This window comes from Cynocephalus volans, chromosome 10 (genome assembly GCF_027409185.1).
Source record: "Cynocephalus volans isolate mCynVol1 chromosome 10, mCynVol1.pri, whole genome shotgun sequence".
Lineage (NCBI taxonomy): Eukaryota > Metazoa > Chordata > Mammalia > Dermoptera > Cynocephalidae > Cynocephalus > Cynocephalus volans.
The window spans coordinates 23,856,004-23,877,758 of NC_084469.1; the positions used below are offsets into that span (position 1 = coordinate 23,856,004).

Below are 21,755 nucleotides of genomic sequence, written 5' to 3' on the forward strand. Positions count from 1 at the left end.
TCCCTCAGAAAAGCAAAGGGGAAAAACCATGTTAAATGAGAAAATAAACATGTAAACCATAGTAGAAACCATATTAGGTATGTGTATGGGAACCCAATTGTTCTTTTCTAAGGACAGATTTCCCAACAACTTTTAAATATATTTCCTCTTACATATATAAATCATACTTGACTTTTTAATGAGTATTATCTTTTCACATAAAAAATAATTTCCCATGTAAGAAAGATAGAAACCAGAGGACTTCGCTCACTTCTGTACAGAAATATTTACTTTGTAAGACAAAAAACTCAAGATCATAGTACACAGCAGTTATTTATTTAAATACATGAAAAGGTCAATGATGGAAAAAATAGGTTTATAATGAGAGTATAATCATTAGATTTATTTTATCATTTAAAAAAGTGCTGCCTTTAGGTTATCCTAGCCAGATATAAAACACTTCATGACACATGCAGCTACTGTAATACACTATAATAGACAGAGCCATTATAGAATGATTCACACTTTGGGAGGAGATTTAACAGTAGTAAGGGTGACTGTTTATTTAAACTAAAAACATTGATAATATACAAATTGTTTTTCTCATTTGATTGAAAGGGCTATAAAACTGAACATACTGACAGACAAAGCAACATAATCACATAGGTAACACCTCTAACTGCTTTTACCTTACTTCTTCCTTAAAGGAAAGCTGCACACTCAGCTGTACAATTTTCTAGACTGCACAATGGCTTCGAGGCTGGCCTACTAGAAGTGACTGAAAATTGTGTTGGTAAACTGACTCTGACTCGTGTGTTTTTAAAAATGGAGAGAAAATGCCAAATTGTGCCTCGTGTACTTATAGAACCCAAAGGATCATTCTGAATAAATGTGAAATAAATAAGTGATCCATGAGTAAATACAATCTCTGGGCTGACTTAAACCCAGGAGAGTGAGCCACGGAGCACTAACAATACCATGTAGAAACATCTAGAAACACTATTTCTAGAACTCAGTTTGGGAGACCATATCTTGCCTGAATATGTACATTATTTACAAAATATTCCCTTTTTGGCCTCTGAAATTTAGCCATTTTAGTTTGGCTGTTAAGCTGTTTTCTTTCTATATGCTAGCCAATACTGCAGTTATAGCTATCATTAAAATACTCTTATGCATGAATTACAAATATTAATAAAGTAACTCTGCATGTATAAATATCTCAATATTTCTAACAGAATTTAAAGCATTCAGAATATACATAAAAGTATTTGTTTTTGTAGGGCCAGTATTTTTTTAATCATCGCTGTTTCAATAATGCTTTGTACATAGCAAAGCCCAGAACAGCAAAAACAGTAGCACCAAAACTTGCTCGAAGCCAAAACGTGGAGCTCTTGAGGTCAGCTTGTGTCACATGCCTGTGGTCAGAAAATATAATTAATATTTAAAACATGATTAGTATGAAAACCTTATAACAGTTATATAATAGTCTACTTTTAGGGAAGTATTAGCACACTTGTCAGGATAATTGCATACAGTAATGCTTACCAAAAACATTTATCATATAGCCATGTACACAGTGCTTAAATAATCATTATCTTAAAAAAATGACATAATGTGGACATCAATAAAGAGAAATATTTGCAATTAGCCACTACTTAGGAGGAGACATCTAAAATTGTATACAGTTTCTTCACATGGGAAATGAAGTTCACACAACTTAATCTCCTGTCCCCAATAACCAAAAGCTACCTTGTAAGCAGTTAAGTGACAAGTGACAATACTTTTCTATAAGCAATAATTAAAGTCAACTTTGGAAACATTGAGCCCCATAAAAATTTACCAAAAAAAAATCCCAAAGGGGGAGGACAAGATTTACCAGTTTGCATTAATTTGGTTACTTCTAATTAAAGAGAAAAAACCCCTGGTGTTAGTCAGACAGGCAGTGATAATGGTACCAACTAAAGGACATAATGTAACATGATGGATTGAAAGGCAATGACATAAAAGAAGCCATAGTATGCATGACAAGAACAGGAACAGCCTGTACCACACAAACTGAGTTTGTGACCATGCTCAGTTATAACATTGCTAAGCACCCTCAAGAGTCTCAAGTATGACAGCTTACCATGAAGAAGATAAAGCTTTAAAGCAAAGGTTGGAACTTTTTATTCAAGTGTCACTGAAGTCTTAGTTAAGTGAACACAATTGAGGTGATGTAGAAAATTTACAGAATTAAGAGCTTAGAGCAACTGTGTAGTTTAGGTTATTTTACAACTAAATTTAACAAACAGATTTGAAGCAAAAGCCAGATGTCATTAAAAGACCAAGACACTGACATATGCAAAAGAGTTAAGAGCCAAGAATTCAAATTGTACAAAACTACTTTGCCTCAGTAATAGTCACAGAATGATCAGATTAGTTATCACAAAATGCAATCTGTACATTCCTAGAAACATAAGTCTACAATACAAGTGAGTGATCCATGCTTAACACCATGGCAAAGCAACACAGCACTCCAATTTCTCATCCTCACTAGTTTTTATTTGGGGGGGAAAAAATCACTCCGCGAGTAATTATTTATTATAAAGCAAAGTGATAACACAGGTTCATTCCACCTTGCAAGTTAGTTCTTCCAACAGGCAATGTTTTATTTAAAAAAAAAAAAAAGTTAGGGAAGAGAATGGTTAGGTTTCAGTTTTTGCAGTTGGAAAAACTCCAACAAGGCCAATCCATTGGGTCTGGGAAATGTTACCTGGCTTCAAGAAAAAGTGGACCATGAGATGACTCCATGAAGATGGAATCTTCTACAGAGCTGACAGCGTGCACCTGGTGAGTAATACTGCCTTCGTCGTCTGCTAACAGCATGGCACCCCACTCAGCTACCCGGGCTCTTAACCTTTTATACACATGCACAGTTTGCAGTTCACAGTAGAGCTCACAAAAGAAGTGGACTCAAAATAACATCTCTCAATTAAACATCCCATAAATAAATTGACTTGCAACCCTATATGATGCATCTCATGCTTTCTATATTTAAAATAAACATATTCTATAGCAAATTGCCAAACTTAAAAAACAACAACAAAAACTCTATCTATATGTACTCTTTTAAAACATTCACACCAGACAAGGAAACCTAAAGCTGTTACATACATTTTCTATATATCCCTCTGAGGCTGGTCTTGGTATATATGAAACACTAAGAAGTCCTTGACACCAGTACCTTAAGCAGTACCTGACAACATGTGGTAACCATAAGTATTCATTTGAAATGAAGTTAACAAATACTAGTCATGAAGTTTATAGATGCTTATAATTTCAGACTCTCAAAAGCTATAAATATACATCTCTGAAAAATTGAGTCCAACATCCCAAATTCATAGACCAACTTGAACCTCTGATGACAGTAACAAAGTTTACAACTGTCAATAGAGATGTATAAAATTTAAAGTGAGAACATAGGCTAACAGTGCATTAGAGCTTTTGCTTCAGCTTTGGTCTTCCTGGGATTATCATCTATCTTCACTGCTGGAGGTTTCTGTTTTTGTTTCTTTCTACATTTATTTTTTAATTTAGAGGGAGAAAGGGATTAGAGGGATTAAAGGATTAAAGCTAGCTGTAATCACACTAAAATCAGTCTATATGATTTCTCATAAATATTCTTCAAATATAGATGTGTTTTACCTAGCTCCCCTTGTGTTTTAAGAAAGTATTACCATTTGTGAAATAATATATTCTGACTGACTTTATTGCTTAGTTTTCTTTTGCATTTCAAGATAGTTACTATTATTTTCCCCAAGCTAGAGTATAGCCTTCAATAGGCAAAACAGATGTACATATCTACGTATAAGAAACAATATAGACACACATTCAAGATACAGCTAGTTTAAAATTAAGGCAACTCTTAACTTATAGAATATATTTCAATGGCTCCATCAATGGTACAATAGTATTTTGAGACACTCTTAGACATGGGAAATGTAAATGGTTAAGATCTAAAAGTATAGTGTGATCGAAATGTATTCCATAAGTATCAAGAACTAATTTATGTTTGTCATTTCAGGTCTCAAGCACAGGTAGTTTTTTTTTTTTTTTTTAATCCTATATAAAGGTGACCGGTAAGGGGATCTTAACCCTTGGCTTGTTGTTGTCAGCACCACGCTCAGCCAGTGAGCTAACCGGCCACCCCTATATGGGATCCAAACCCGTGGCCTTGGTGTTATCAGCACCGCACTCTCCCGAGTGAGCCACGGGCCGGCCCAGCAGAGGTAGTTTCTTAAAGCTGCTTCCTACTTCATTTCTAAACTCCAGCAGAAATAATTCTCCCACAATTCAAAAGCATAATTCTTTCAAAATGACTCAAAAAATATCATCTTAGAATAAGCCATAATATCTTACTGCGCTGTTTTACTTTCTCCTTAAAGTTCACTTTCTTTTAGACTATAAAAAAGGTAATATACACCTTTAGAAACTATATAGAAAACAAAGTAGGAAGAAAAAAAATCAATATGTATCATCTAAGACAACTCATTAAAACTTGGGGTATTTCATTTTAGACCTTTCTTACGTATTTTTTACATGTATTGTGTGTGATATTTAACTTTATATATTTTAAAAAACTTTTTCATAGATTATGGAAACATTTTAAATAGCTGCATTATATTCCATGCTCCTATTGCTAGTGATCTCCATTTATGAGTGACTACAAATAAAGTGATATCTTCCTACCCAAGATTTTTCTCTATATTTAGTATATTTTCTTTAAGATAAACTTCCCAGAAATAAATATTACAGGGTCAAAAATATGGGTGTGAGCATGTGTGTGTGTATAAATGTTTGTTTTTTACTTAGTGATATATCAGCATCACTGAATTTTCCTATTCTATGTCGAACAAGATCATTTAGTTCAGCAGTATCTCTTTTTAGAACATAAGAGATTATGAATAAATGCTGGAATACAGTTTGAGTACACCTTTTCCAAAATGCTGGGGATCAGAAATGTTTTGGGTTTGGGATTTGTTTGGATTTTTGAATATTTGAATTATACTTAGAGTTCAGCATCTCTAACAAGAAAATCTGAAATCTGAAAAGCTCCAATGAGCATTTATTTTCAGTACCATGTTCGTGCTCAAAAATTTTGGATTTTGGATTTTCAGATTAGGGATACTAAACCTGTATAACCCTAATTAATCATTTGTAGCTTGTCAGAGTTTTCACGTTCTTATGTGGAAAATTCCCCACATCTGGGATTCTGGCTTTCTGGCGTAGAAGTGCTGAGGGCCCATATGTAATTAGCTGTCAAGCTGTCCTTGACACAGGTGTGGAAGCCAACCAACATGTTTGGACTTGGATATCATTAAGGCTGCTACCTAATAATGCAGAGAGAAGAAAATACTTCAAAATTCAGCCAATGAAAAGCTAAAAGAAGAAGAGTTTGTGTAAGAAGAGTCACACAGGCATATACAGGGTGACCAAAATTTGTGTACCTTTGTACTGGATACCTTAAAGAAGGGATACAAAATGCTTTTAATTAATTCTGCAACTTATGGTGAATATAAAAACATGAGCTAAAGACTACTAGTTCAATGGATGTAACCAATAATAAATAAAGGAAATGTCATCAATTGTAATATTTAGAAACATAAAATATCAAATTCTAAAGGGCTTAAGGGAATTAAATCCATTTTATTTATTCCTTTTTTTTTAAAAAAAAAAAAAAGATGACCAGTAAGGGGATCTTAACCCTTGGCTTGGTGTTGTCAGCACCACACTCTCCCAAGTGAGCAACCGGCCATCCCTATATAGGATCCAAACCCGTGGCGTTGGTGTTATCAGCACCGCACTCTCCCGAGTGAGCCACAGGCAGCCCATTTTAGCTATTCCTAAATAGAGTATTTTTAATATTCCAGTTGAAATTGTTTTTTATAATCTGTCACATGATTTTATATCTGGGGCATAAAAACTATATTGCAGTGACCTAAAAGTCTGCAAAAATTAAAATTTGAGGAAGGGGAAGAATTCAGAAAGGTCTAGATATCAATTAATCTTGTCTTAAATGGAAGGCTATTATGCAGAGGGAAAGAAACGCTCAGTAAAATATCCTCAAATGCACAAAGCTAAGAGTAGCTCCACCCAGAGAGTCACTTTTATCAGTTTTCTCACAAAATTTCCCAGAAATGAATTTGAATTTCCTATTTTTTATTCTTCTCATCTCACCATTTTATCCTTTCCAAATATGAGTGTACATCAAAAAGCTCATGGAAAGATTGGTATTATCTTTTAATTCTACTTTTCCTCAAACTTTTTGAAGTATCCTCATGCAACTCAGAGTTGTACAAATGCACTAATACGAATGGTCTTCTAATTTCACAACTCTAACCATATATGTATCTCAGGCATGAACTTTTAAGATGATACAACCTACATAACTGCAATGCATGTGTACCTAATGTTACTAGGGCACAGAAATATCATATAGTTTTTTCCTATTTGCAATTATGTATCTCAAGCTGAAAACTGTACTGAGGTCACCAAAACTACTGTCAAGTTTTCTGGTTTTAAATTCCACTTTTTTAAGTCTTCTGAGTCTTACTAGTTTTATTTCTCTAAATGTTTCTACCTAGTGAAATATTTACTATAGTTATTTCTAATAATAATGCCATACTGCTAATAATAATTTTAATAATGATGATTCTCCTAATTGAACTAGTAGGCATGAAATATTTTAATACGATATTTCTCAAAATAGGTTAAGAAATTGATATACAGTGTCTAGCAAAGATGAATTGCAGCACAAATCATAAGCAAGCTGTTAACTGAGCATGCCTAAATAGTAACATACTTTGGAAAAGGACATAGGTGTGCACCAATGTCAAGAAATGCTTCATCAAGTCTTAGAAGAATCCAAATATATACAGATAATGCTCCAATATCTGTATGTTAACTAGTGATACTTAAAGATCAGACTAGGTAAACTCCACCATATCACGTCCCTTAATATACTAACCAAATAGCAAAAATTTAAAAAATTATAAGCAGCAGCAGCAGCTTACTTAATGAGAATCTATAACACAAACTCTTGTATAATTTTAAATTTATAACTATGTATATAAATTCAGAGAACAGACTTATAAAGACCTTCATACAAGGGAACATAGAAATTTCATAAGAAACTAAAACAGGACTTCCTTGGATACAATATCTTATTATAACATAATATCCTAAGACTTCTTAGATTCCTGACATCTAACTTGAAGATTTCTAGAAACCTATCCTTTTCTTAAGGCAATCCTGTGAAAAAGCAGTTCATTTTGGTTTGATTATAGTAAAATTCTTTCTCCAAAAGAGAGCTCCTATTTTAAGTAACATGAGTTTAAATACATAGAAGAGAAACTCAGGTGATTATTCAAGCAATATGGGTAAATGAAGTAAGTCACTAATGAGTGGCTTAAAATAAATGTCACATACATTCAATTAGAAAAATACATTTTAAAAATAGGGTGAAAAATACAATGGGTATGATGACTGTCCATCATACCCTTGGGTCTCTGTAAATATTCAGTATGAATTATGCACTTGGTTGCCAAAGTAAAATGCTACTACTGAACTTAAAGCAACATAAACAATTTATAAGGCTAATGCAAATAATCAAATGGAATGAAAGAAATCCTGAAACCAAAATATGCACCAAAGGAAATTACACCAAAATAATAAATTGTAAAATAAATAATTTTGATTAAATTATAAGTTAGGATAAGTGGGAAGACTATATACAGAAACCTAGGTGGGAAAGAGATCAAGAAGATTAAAAAATGACTAAGTGGCACAGACAAATAAGTGAAATGAACACCTAAAGGAAAGGACAAATTAAAGTTCATAGCACACTACAATACAGTAACGTTCTCATGCAAAGTAGGAGTGTTCTCAAGTCAGAACAACAAATACCTAATAAATAAAAATCCTGGATAGTTCAAACCAACAATCAGGCTCATTCCTACATAATCATTTTATCACTTTTGGATTTAAAAGTATTTAAAAATTAAAATATATCCAAAAGGTGTTTTTCCCAAGTAACATGATTTACAAATCATCTGACCACATTAATCATCCTCCAAATGTATTTAAATCCAAATCATTCCAGTTATTCATAAACTGTTCTAAAGAAAAACATAAACCTACCCAGATCTGAAGAGTGAGACCGTAATTACCAAAGAGCAAAGTTACACATGAGATAGATGTGTTGTAATTTAATACTACTCTTCACATGTTAAAGTACACTCAGTTAAGTTGGAAAGAAAAAATTTTTCTTAGCACTTTCTACGTAAAATATGCAGTGTCAGTAAATAAGATCAAGAAAAAAGACTTACTTTTTCCTGGTAAAAGAGAAAAAACAGTTTCAGAAATTAACCTATTGAAACTGCCTAAACTCATGATCAGATTATAGCACTTTCTTTTTTAGCATGAGAGACCAATGTCACTGAAAATATAACTAAAGTTTAAAAAAAAAAACTTTAGCAACATAACATTTAGAAAGGTACTTAAAGGCAGGTATCATATCTTCATCTTCAAATTTTGCCCCAGCTCACAGCAGGTTCCAATTCAAACCAGGTACTTAAATATTTTGAATGAATAAATCAAGGTGGGGGTGAAAAGTGGGAGTGGGGTAGTGGGAGAATGGGGCCCCAAACATGTATTATATCTGGTAGTAATTTCTATTTTAGTGATGAAAAATTCTACAACCACATTAAAACAATGTGCTAATTTGAGACCAGCATGTATGTACCAATACTGTCTAATTTAATTCTTTGCAGACATTTAATGAAGGTTTTTGCTTAAATAAAAATGACAAACCTTTGGACTGCTCTTTTTACAGTTCTAAATCAAACACTAAGCACATCAGTTCTGATTTCTAAAAACACAGATTTAAGACTTAGTGTTAAGTGGGAACTCTCTCTACTGAACGAAGTACAGTGAAAAATTCTTAAATGACTTTTACTCAATTAGTTAATCTTTTTTCTGCTTATGTAACATTAAGTATGACTAGCATGGCAAACCAATAGTGACCAACCACCAAAGGCTGCCAAAACCTGAGAAGTAGTAAGAAAAGGCAGCACCATTTTCACCCTACCACCCAATAACTTTTTCAAATTTTCCATGGGAAAGTAGTAAAATGTTAGGGTGGGGGTGGGAGCAGAGACATTTTCACTCCTTAGGTATCCTTTTTTTTTTTTTTTGGCCTCCACTTTCACAACTCTAGACCATATCGTAAGACTGAGGTTGCAAACTGGTGGCCTGTAATCATACTTTGCTCTGATTAGTAACATACTTTTAAATTTTTTAAATTAACTGCTATTCTTTAAATATCAGTAAATTTCACATAAAAATCTTGATTTCCAGGGCTGGCCGGTTAGCTCAATTGGTTAGAGCGCAGCCTTGTAACACCAAGGTCAAGGGTTTGGATCCCCATACCAGCCAGAAACCCCAAAAATAAAATAAAATAAAATTAAAATAAATATCTTGATTTCCAGTCTCTTAACAGAATCAGAAAACCTGGCAATGTCAGGCTTGCACAGCAACAAATGGCCACAGCTGAGTGGTGGCTGCCTCTAGACAGGGACCATCACAGTCCCCACCTCTCCGTTTCTTCACTTGGCCACTTTCATTCATTTACGTTATCCACCCAGACTCCTAGGCTCTGAGTTTTTAGCTCCCACCCACCTACCTTATCTACCTATAGCCTTTCAGAAACTAGAAGAAACTTCAATATAGAACCCCGAAACTCCACTATACTTCTATTAAATAAGTGATTGGGATACTAACAAGAATAAAAAAGGAGTTCTTTGAATGGTACACTGGTTTCCCTACTCATCTTTTTCATTCTTTCCATTCTTGATTACCAGATGTCAGTGACGAGTGCTGACATTACCATTAAACTACTTCCAGTTTATAAATAGATATGACAAAATGCACTGATTTCTCTTTGAGAATTGCTGTACAGAGTAATTTACTACGAGCAAGTGCATCTATTTAATACACATCCAGCCTACTTCATTTGGAAACTGACTAAACCCACCTAAAATTGACACCAATAAAATAAAATTGTCACCAAAGATGCAGACAATAAATCAGCCTGCAATTATGGACAATCAAGAGCTTCTAGAATAGATAATAAAATAAATGGTTTGTGATCAGCAATTACTGGGAGCTGAGACGAGTCCACCAAGAATAAGACACCAAGTAGATGGTACTTCCTACTTCAATAAAGTTACATTGGTAGATCAGAGGAATGTGGTGGAAATTACATACTGATTTCAGAAAAAACCTTCATGAAATCTCTAAACAAGAAGATAAAATGTGGGCTGGATACTAATATATTTTTAATTGACCAAAAATCCTTCCCCAAGAATTTTGAACCTGTCACTGGGAAGAAGAGTTTTCTAGTGGAGTACCATAGGGCTTGCTTGTTTTAGCACTCTCTCCAACCTCTGGGTAGTCAACATTATTTTTTGTCAGTTATCTTTTTAAATTGAAAGATAAAACATATCTACCAAATTTGCAAATAACACAATGCTGAAAGAGATATATAATGGGACAAATGACAGAAATAATGTTTGAAATGACTGAGCTAGAACAAATGGATCAAAAAGAATATGACATTTAATAGAGATACATATGTATCTGCACTTAGATTCAAAGAGTTAACTAAAAATGTCAAATACACAATTAGAGAGAAGGGGACATATGCCTTAACTGCACTTTATATGAAAAAAATCTGATTTCAATTAACCCCAAGATAACATACATCAACAGTGGGATGGGGCTGCTAAAAAGTTAATTCATGCACTAGACAGGTGCTGTCCTAACTGTGGAACATGACTGCCCAACTCTTCTGGACTAGTCAGACCACATCTGGAGCACTGTTATCCATTCTCAGAAGCACCTTTTATGAGACACCCTGAAAACCTAAGGGGCTTTCAGATGAGGGTAACCAGGAATGATGAGGTCACTAAACCATCTAATTTAGGAAAAGGCTGAAAGAAATGGGGATGTTCTACCTGGAGAAGAGAAAATTAGGGGAGACATGATGGCCGTCTTCAAATGTCTGAAGGATGGCTATGTTGAAGAGGGAGTAGAATAGTCGTATGTTGTTCTAAAGGGCAGAACTAAAACTAGAGGAGAGAAAGTTATAGGGAAAACATTTTAGTTTAAAAAAATAAAACCAAAAGCAAAAACCCTCTTCAATGAGGAAAGCCATCATCAGATAAACAGCACTCTCTCAGGAAGGCTTGGGAAGGCATTCTAACAGGAGGCTAGGCCAGATGAACTCTAGAATCTCTTCCAACTCTAAGATCCCAATACTGGAGCTCCTGAACGTTGTTTGGTTTGAACTAGCCTTGTATTTTCTCAGTCAGTTGTCATGAGAGAAGCTGTCTGGGTTACTACTTTAAGATGTTACTCAAAGGATAGAAGTAGAACTTTACCACCAAATGAGTGTGGTGATCCCTTCAAAGCAGTCACCTGCGATGGCTGCATCCTTATTCCAGAGCTGCTAGTGCTCAAAACGTCACTGAAACTCTTTTAGAATGCCTTCAAAGTCAGTTTCTGACTCACATAAGAAATTGTCTCACTGTTTCATAGACACATTTACTATATTGCTGGTAAACACAAACTATGATCATTTGATACAGTTGGGAGTCTAGCACTCAGTAAGTGGTCCAATGGTGAACCAAATAACTGACCCATTTCTAACCAAAATCTATTATTTAGCTTGATTATCCATCCTAATCAAGCCCAGTTCCCAATGACATTTAAATGATTTTCAAAAACCTTATTCATCCTTAGACATATACAAATTTGACAGATACAAATTATTACATAGGATCTTACATGCTCAAAAAATGTAAATCTGATTTGAACAAAGGTGGCATGATCAGAATAAGAATATAACCTTTCACGTTCATTGCTTTGAGGGCATGTATACATCTTTTTTATCTCTTTCTTTTTTAAAAGCATATTACTTTATAGAAATACTTCATATCTGGCTCAGTTATTAAGACCTCAAAAACCAGTACTACATATCTTTTTCATTTCCATCTTTCTTTGAGTTCTTAAAGTTGGTTATTATCCTCATTTCCAGAACCATGTACTTTCAAATAAACATCCCAGTACTTAAAAGTAGATTGTATTTATAAATAGTTTCAAGAACAGAGAATTTTTTTCAAACCCCAAATACTGTTTTAATAAGACATATTATTTGCATATAAACTGAGCACAGTATAACATAATATCTTTTATTTGGAATAAACATGTCTTTTCCTTACTACAAAAGTCCCAAGCTATTTCTACAACTCACAGCCAAAAGATTTTAATCTCCTGACACATATTATCTTCTAATATGAAAGATTCTTTAACTTAATGAAAAAAATTCAAAATCTCATTTTATAGTCCTCTAAATATACCTATTAATTTTAAAAGATTATTAAGGATGCTCCCAAGGCTAAAAACTGTCATCACAGTGAGAATTTTAGTGGAAGTTAGTTGGGCATCAGTCAGCTTGTTGTCTTTGTGGTGAGTATCTGTATAATAAAGAGTTATCCACTTTTTTCTTTGGTATTTTAACAGAATGCCTGGTATCCAGTAAATAAAGTTAAGAACCTGTTAAGAACTGCAGTGAAGATTTTGTTCTTTACAGATTGCAGCAAGTCTGAGTTGAGGAAGTTCTGACAGATGCAAAATGTACACCTGTTGCAGGTGCACATACAGCGTAACCGGGCATGGCTGCGAAAACACACAGAAGGACAGGAGTTGAGTTCTTACTTACAAATATGGCACAAGTCAGGGTGTGCCAACTTAAAAAAAAAAAAGGTTTAGGCATAAGCAACACTCTTTGTAGAAAGGAAAAGGACAGTGTGGGGCATGCTAAAGTTGTGCAGAATTCCACATTTACCAAAAACATAATAAATAGTAATAGCTTCCTCCTCCCTTGCTGTAGAAAATCTAGGAAGAATTGGCTACACTTTTGCTTTGCTTTTTTTTTTTTGGAGAATTATTATTACATGACTTTTAGTGGAATAAATATGCACAGCAATAGATGGCACCCTCATCTAAATTAATAAAAAGAAAAACTGAGTAAGCCATAGCACCCACCAAAAGGACAAGGTTTGCTAGCACTTAAATAACCATTCCCTCCTCCTCCTCCTCCCGCAGCATACACACATGCCTGAAAACCAGGAAGGAGAAGAGTGACAAATACACAAGAGTCAAAAGACGAGTATATTCAACCCTGAGAAGATATGAACAACATCGTCTTTAATTCATCAAGCACCCTGGCTCCCAAAGGAAATCAAAGTGCTTCATAAATTTCCACGTGAACAAATATAAGGTTAATTTCATCTGCTACCAAAACACAACAGCTAAGTATGATAGTATAAATCTCTGGGTAAGGATGTCAAAATCAACAATGGATCTAATTGAAATCAGATATGAAATTTAGGAAAGCTTTCTGACTCCTTTCTGGTTGAGTGGAGTTACACTAGTTGGTGTAGGCACATAGGGCAACCCATTTCACCTCAGTCCTAACTACCAAAGTAGGGATCTCCAATAACTGTTCAGTGGTCAGAGCCACTCAGACATACAAAGCCATCACACCACCCATGAAGAGGTACTGGCGCAGAACCCACTCAGAAGAGCGCCACCTGACGAATCAATGCCATCACTTCCTGTAACACCTGAATATTTTTAGAGGCTTCCCAGTCAAAGGACTGGCCCAATCTGACTTGGCTTAGCTTGTGAGATCTGATGAGACCATAGCATACGGTGGCATGGTTGTGGAGATTAGCAGCATCCCAATAACGCCTAATTTCCAACATGAAGAAAAACAAAAATTAATTTTTAAAAAACTTTTATAGGTTCAAGACATTTCTTTTTAAAACTTGACTTGTGGTGATGAGCATATCAATGCTACCAAGTCACTGCCAGCTGTCATACTGGAATCCATCTGTTATTTTATAAACTGAATCTGACTCTTCAACATACACAAGGCTCCACCCACCAAAAAGGAGAGATGCAAAGTATGCTTAGCAACAGGGAGATGCTTCATGAGAAGTAGTTTGGAATTAACCATATAAACAAATATCCATGTATGTACATTTATCATATATATACATACACACGCACACGCGCGCGCGCACACACACACACAAAGAATTGCAGTAAAATGTTTTAAAGATGTAGATTTAAAAACACAGTTGCAGTTATTTACAAGATTAAAAAAGTACATTTACATAGTAAACAAGACATCATAATACACAGTTAGGCTGTAAGCCCGACCAAGCAGTGCGTTTCTAGATAATTACTAAATGTAAATTATGGCAAGAAAGGAGACTTGGTCATCCTATAAGAAAATGTCAACAAAATCCAACATAAGTCATAAAGAAAAAGTAACTTACAAAGCAGTTTTTAGAAAGACCCAGATTTTTCTCAAATTCTCTATTCTATCAGTGTTGCCCATGGCTCGGGTGAGTCTGTCTCTGTAATGATCCTCTCTGTAGATAACATACACGAGAGTTTTAAAGCAAAGGTAAAACATAAATAAGGTTTTGCTTATCTGATAGTAATAGGAATGACTTGTCTTCCAATACAAATAGATATTCAAGGGTTTGCTGCACTATTTTAAAGTATTAGTTTATGGAATAACAGTAAACTGAACTCTGATTTTAAAAATCTATACAAATTAACACATTTGTGAAAAACCTCAGTCTTGGTTTATAGCAACATTTAATTACTACTCTATTTTATACTGTAGTTTTCATAAGAAGAAAAATACTTTAGGGACTAAACTAATAATAAATAGAATAAGCTATAGAGTGAAGTCCTGAGAAACGCACTGCCTGAAAAACTACTTTGTTACAAAACATAAGCGAACACATTACTTGAGGAAAATGCCACTAAGATCCATGCAATTTTAAGGCAGTTAGTAAACTATGAAGATGACAACAGTTATGTGCTTGTGCATATGCATGTGTAGATATACAATAAATGTACATGAAATTTGTGGCTCATAACGTTTTAATGCAAAACATTTATATAGTGGAAATTCCAATTATAACTACTTTTTACAGCACTTAAAAAAGACATTATATCCTGAACTCAAACATAACCATAATTTCAACATAAATTCATAAAAGATTTTAGAATATTTCACATACCCAAGGTCAATTAATCAACAGAAAAATATAAAAATGAACTTCTCGTTCATATGGAAATGCCTTATAAGCATAAAACAACAGGATGCCAACTCCGTTTTATTGCAGTTAAGATGTTTTTTATGCTAGGTAGGGGGTTATGTTTTATTGTACTATCCTATTGAGATAGTTACAGCCTGCTCAAAAATATTGTCGGAAACACCGTTTACATCATTTTATTATGATACCCAAACCAAAGTTGCATTAACTCAAATTTGTACCTTCTCATTTTTCTTTCTGTTGCTGAGCAACTTCTGTATGACAGAGATTCCTGCCCCCCCCCCACCCCCATGGCTAATAATGGCATGCAATGTTATTATGAACCATGCAACATGAAAGTGAAGACAGAACAAGTACTTACGGGTACATGGCCATTGTTGTCAATTTAACAAAGATATCCTTACTGGGTGCATCAGCAGTACTGCAAGTGAAGGCTTGTGGTGGAGGCATTTTGTGTTTCCTGCAGAAATCAGTCGGTGAAATACTGTATTCTTGTTTAACTTCATGCAGGTCTGACTTTGCAGCAATAATCAAGCAGGGTATTCTGCTGTCCATAAAGTGTTGCTATAGAATAAAAAATGAAACAAAAATCTGATAAGTTCAAAAATTACTATTTAATTAAATGTGAACTAAAAATTTTCTCTGGATAGGCAAAATAACAATAATTTCAGGGAGAGAAAATAAACCAAGATGCAAAGACTGATCTAGGTCAGTCTCACATAAAAATAAGACCAAGCCACTTCTCTAATGCTGGTAACAAACCAGACCTATACTGATTCTTTAGATTCAGTACCATTTTTAAAATATGTTTTTTAAATTAAAAAGACACAAACATTTTGAAATAAAAAGAAAGCCACCTGAATTCTTCTATCCTAAAGGAGACTATTTTCATATGACCTCTAGTCCTTGAGCATATGCATTTATATACATGTTTATATAGTGGTAGTCATGCTGGACATAACCATTTAAAAATATAATGCTATATCTTTTTTTTTTTTTTAAAGATGACCGGTAAGGGGATCTTAACCCTTGACTTGGTGTTGTCAGCACCACACTCAGCTAGTGAGCGAACCGGCCATCCGTATATGGGATCTGAACCCGGGGCCTTGGTGTTATCAGCACCGCACTCTCCTGAGTGAGCCACGGGCCGGCCCCATAATGCTATATCTTTCATGTTCTTCAGAATTCAAAACTATTGTTTTTAACGGTTGCTTAATATTCCACTACGTTATTTTATCTTAATTTGGTAAACCATCCTCCTATTGTTAGACATCTTGATCATTCCCAGCATTTTTGCTATTAAAAACAGTGCTAGAATAAATACCTTTGTACATATAGCTTTTTACTTCTATTGAATCTTGTTGATAATCTCAAAGTGACTTATAAACTTTCCAAGCCTCTGGTTTATCCCCTTGCTCTGGCTGTTATTCTTGATGTAATTGGCAATATATAATACGTATGCATTCCTAACAGCCAGGAAGACCTTTCATTAATGCAGAAGTTCTTAACCATGAATGCTCATCAGAGTCACATGTGGAAAAATTTTTTTTAAAATACACATGTCTGGGACACTACCACTTTAGAACAAACCAGAACCTTTAGGGATAGGGTAAAGATATATGTATTTTTAAATAGCTCCATAAATGATTTTGTTGCATTTTTCTGGTTAGGAAACACCACACTGTAATACCATTAAAACTCCATATAAAGTTATATTCAGTCATAGACCATAAGAGCAGCAAACCTTAAAAATCCTGGCACAGTATTCAAAGGATTTGGGATTACTGACATCATATACCAGGCACACAACATCACAAATGATCTCCGCCTCAGTTAGAAATTCCGATTCTGAGATATCATGCAACTTGTAAAAGGAAAAAGATAATGAGAAATGTAAGTATCATAATATTGGTGTATAGTTAAAGTCATGATATTTTATTACTTGCTCAACTAGACTTCCTAATAAGAAAGTACTAGTTAAGCATAATGTTTCAGACCATTTTTAAAAGTAGAAAGTATAGAAAAATGAGTGTCTTTGGATTTTGTGGATTAAAAATGGTGATTAAGATTCTACAGAAATGAGTGACTAAATGTGTGCTGGGCAGACCCTTTACATGCGTTGTCTACATTCTACAGGTAATGAGACAGGGTAGAATGATTAAGTCAGCTGTAAAAGATAACACATCAAAGAAGTCATCAGACCAAAATCTGAACTCAGATATGATTCCCAAGTCTATTTTCTTTCTACCACACCACCTTTTCTCCCCACTAGTCAAAAACACAAAGCAGATGATTCTTTATACTAAGGTCATTTTATTCTACTTCACTGCCTACTCTTTTCAATGTTTATTATAAAATCTCTTAAAGAAATATCCCATCTATGATAGGATAATGATTCAACAACAGTAATATTCAGTACTAAGTTATATAAAAGAATGCATCATTGTTGAGAAGATGAAAGGGAAGTGTAGAGTCAGAAATGACTCAATATATCCCAAATAAAACACTAGTATAGCAGCATAGTCAGAGACATAAAAGGTAAGAATTTTCAAAGAATAGTGTAAGAATAAGAAAGAAAACAGAAAAATTAACAAGTCAACAGTATTTACTGAGTACCAAATATGTAGAATTATACTTATAGGAGAAGAATGGGAGATAAACAAGGTTTAATAAGAAACTGACAAATTTTTGTCATAAAAAGTAAAATATGTATAAAATTCAATGTGATCATCTGGCCAAATAAACTATTTCCAAAAAGAAAAGGAAAGAAATGACCTTTTTATAGTACCTATTATTTGTTAGGAGCTTCTTTCTCATTTAGCTAACTTAATAAGACACTCAGACTCGGAGAATAGGCCACTTGCCCTAGGTCACACAACTAATCAATGGTAGACCAGGGATGAAACTGAAATATGACTGGATCCAAGGAGAGCATATAACCTCTTTCAACTGTATTTCATAGTATCTCTTCACTTCCTTCATAGATTTTTCTGGTTTACACATTTGTTAAATATACTTCTCCCTGCTAAATAGATAAACTTGATTCAGATTATACATAAACTACCAAGCACCAGCACTGCTTTCATATTAATTTCTAGTCAATCATAGAGGAAATCATTTTTTTAAACAGAAGTGGAAAAAGAGTAAAAAGGGTAATTTTTTTTTCTACTTTTTTACTGTGGTCTCACTAACATACAATTAAGTGCACAAATAGATGTAGTTTTCTACTTATATCTATATCCATGAAATCATCACACAAAGGAATTAAAATCCCAATGAATAAACCAGGTGAAAAAAAAATTGCACATAAGTTCTACATACAGCCATTAAATTAAAACCAATTTGTTTTCAAAGAGTCGCTTCAGAATGCACCCAGGAGTTAATAATCTTGGTATGCCACGGAATTTCTTACCAATAAGTATTTCTCTTGTCCGTATACATAAACAGTATTAATAGCATAGTAGGATTTATGGTCATCACGAATTTTTTTCTGCCTCTGAAAACAGAACCGAAAATCTCAATATTTACAGTAAGAAATTACAGTAACTAGTTTTCATCAACACACACACACCCTCTCTGTATGTATGTGTGGGTGTGTTACAAATAAAAAGGCATTCTTCCCTACACTATGTACTATTTATCAGTACAAAGAGGGTATTGATTTTATGCTTCTCAGTTCTTAAGGTCTCAGACAAAAGATGCATTTGTTCTGCATAAAGTGAAAGTAGCCCAAAAGGAAATAAACTATATTACTGAAAGTAGGAGGGTACTTTAAAAAGTTCATGGAAAGATTTGTACTATCTTTTAATTCTTTTTTTCCATAAACTTTTTGGAGTACCTGCGTATACTTTAGAGCCACCTGCTGGCAATTCTCACTATACTATACTATAATTTGGTATGATATTAGACTCATTTGGAAACAGGTCAGTCTTCTTACTCAAGGGAGTAGTCAGAACTAGGTATCAGTACTCAATTTGAAATACTTACTATGCATTTACTTCATGCCAAGGACTGTGTTAGGGGCTTTCACCTGTGTAGGCATTTAATCCTCATCTAAGCATTGGTTTAAAAAATGATACCAATGAAACAAAGATAAAGACAGTTCAACAGGAGTATAGTTACATTTAGGTTGTACTTTACTAATACATGTAGGCCACTGAGTTCTAGTAATCATCTAAAACAGTTAATGGCTATGAAAAAAATTATGTAAACTCATGACTATAAAAATTTGTGTATAAAGTTCTATTTTCCAAGAACTCTCACCGCTAAGTTTCTTCCAAGAAGAGCCTGAAGAACTCCACTTTTCCCACAGTTCTTCATTCCAATTACATTACATCTGAACACATTTCTTTGAGTCTGTTTTTTCTGTAGGTCTATCTTTTTATCTCTTGTTACTAAAAAGAAAAAAAAACAAAACACAAATATGTACCACTTAGAGTGACTGAGCCTCCATCACACCTGCTGCAAAATAGGATACTGTTTATCACTTTTATGAAGTGTTTGATTTATAAACACATACTGCAATAGTCAAGCTGTATGTGAATAAAGTACTAATTGTAATGCAGAGGGACCTCACTTAGTGGTAAAGATGAATTTCTGAAAGTTGACTGTAAAGTGAATTTCTAGTACCCAAATATTTATTTCATAATAAAATAAATAGTATATTTTCATAAGGAAAATGATTTCCCACAAGGGAATGAAAATTACAATGAATGCTGCCAACACTGTATCCCATCTAATATTTTCTGTGATAAATTATAGTCATAAATCATGAACTAAAAGTTGCTATTTCACATATGCACTTTTTTGGAGCTGGATCTATATATGGGAAAGCAATATGCATTCTGGGGTTAACTGGCCTTTCAAATGTAACTCTGTAAAATGAGGCAGGTTAGAAAACAATGCTGTATCATCAGAACAATGAGGCATCTCTTCCTGAGGTAAAGAGACGTCCTTAACCTGTACCCAAAGTTTCAACTATGACATACCTCACTAGAGGCACTTCAATAGTAGCAAAAAACTGAAAATGATAAAAATACGCAATAATTATGACAAGAATGTTATAGAACAACCACATAATGAGACATTATTTAACATTAAAGATATATAAAGGTGTACATAGTGATATAGAAAGATGTCCACAATACGTTGAGTGAAAGAACCTCACGGCTGGCTAGCAATTAATTTCTTACTCTCTGCTGCTGAAATTAATACTGTCTAATTGGTTAAGTACTTTAAAGGGTACTTGCTCTGTCAATTTAAGAAAAGCTGTCTTCTTGTGCTAGGGTTTTTGGTAAGATACAACAGATTTTTCAACAATTGGGATATAAGAAATTCTTGAAATGATCAGTTCCTTTGTCATTCCATATCTATGGGTTTTCTTTAAGTGGAGCACATTCCTTGGCAAAAATGCCTGGTTTACATTACAAGATCTGTGAAACATTTGTTAATATGGAAAAATCTGAGAGATGTACAGTTAGTTCAAGATCAAGATCATGTGTTAATAGGCATTGTTTCTAGTGTTTAAAGAAAATTAAAATGCAAGATAGACTGGTAAATCCTTTAATGCCCATAGCTCTCCCTCATTTTCATCAGTGGAATACCACCAGGAAGTAGACTAGAAGCAAAATCGCTACTCTTTCTCTTTTGATGTACAATAAAATCAAGCATCTCAATTCAAAAGAAATTACAAAATCATGAGGAAAACTAATAAAGTATAGACATGGAAGACTAACAAAGATGAGTTTATTTTTACTATTTGTTACGTTTGAAACCGAGAGTCTTAAAAAATGTTTTTAATCATGAGCTAAACAGTATCCAGATACTTGCCCGTAATGGCTGAAGCTTGAGACTCCTGTTCAGTCAATATTGAATAGCCTAGATAGCCCAAATACTCCAGGCACCTCTGTACATCTAAATAGGTTGTAAGCCTAGGAAAGGGAAGAGTTTAAAATGTGAAAAGTTCCTAAATGAACATTTATAGAAAAAAATTTTACCCATTCAAAAAATTTTATCCACCACGCCCAGATAATTTTTGTCAAATTGTTTTAATTTTCTATGTGCCCAACTATGGTTTTTCATACACTACCATTGTTAAGGCTAAGAACAAAGGAAGGAGAATGCAAGATGGGGTCAAATTCCTCTATCTACTCCACTTGCCCAGAGAAAGCAAGGCCACATGAAAGAGCAGTGAGAAACTGATAACAATCTAGAGTAGGGATATTTTTTATTACCTGCTCCCCAAGTTAATATGCAGCATACAACTGCAAATATTGGCTTGTTGAGGACTTAATGATAATTAAACAAATCTGAAAAGGTTTGACAAAGGCTCAAAAATAACTGAAAGGCACCTATAACTAATTAGCCTTTCTTACATACTGTATCTGAAAAAAGAAAATATCCCAATGTTGAGAAAGTTAGTCTCACCAAGGCTAAAGCAATTATGTCATCATGTAAGACCAGATGATTCCCTTAATACCCTAGTCACAGTGTCAACCATACTATAAGTAGGTTGTAGACAAATCCTCACTGTCT

The 21,755-nt window shown here is 34.1% G+C and overlaps 1 protein-coding gene across 2 annotated transcripts in view; it reads right to left on the bottom strand.

The window, feature by feature from the left end:
• Nucleotides 1–311: 311 nt before the first annotated feature.
• Nucleotides 312–21,755, bottom strand: part of RHOT1 (ras homolog family member T1) — a 60,298-nt gene continuing 38,854 nt past the window's right edge. Inside the window, exons 14-21 of one of the 2 annotated variants that reach the window (XM_063109350.1) lie at nucleotides 21,051–21,151; nucleotides 19,485–19,615; nucleotides 18,634–18,717; nucleotides 16,966–17,085; nucleotides 15,583–15,785; nucleotides 12,634–12,756; nucleotides 2,732–2,875; nucleotides 312–1,394 (exon numbers count right to left, since the gene is read on the bottom strand). In XM_063109350.1, the coding sequence (XP_062965420.1) occupies nucleotides 1,277–1,394; nucleotides 2,732–2,875; nucleotides 12,634–12,756; nucleotides 15,583–15,785; nucleotides 16,966–17,085; nucleotides 18,634–18,717; nucleotides 19,485–19,615; nucleotides 21,051–21,151 (1,024 nt within the window). In that variant the 3' untranslated portion in view covers nucleotides 312–1,276. The remainder of the gene's footprint in view (nucleotides 1,395–2,731; nucleotides 2,876–12,633; nucleotides 12,757–15,582; nucleotides 15,786–16,965; nucleotides 17,086–18,633; nucleotides 18,718–19,484; nucleotides 19,616–21,050; nucleotides 21,152–21,755) is intronic. The other variant, XM_063109351.1, reaches the window with a different exon arrangement.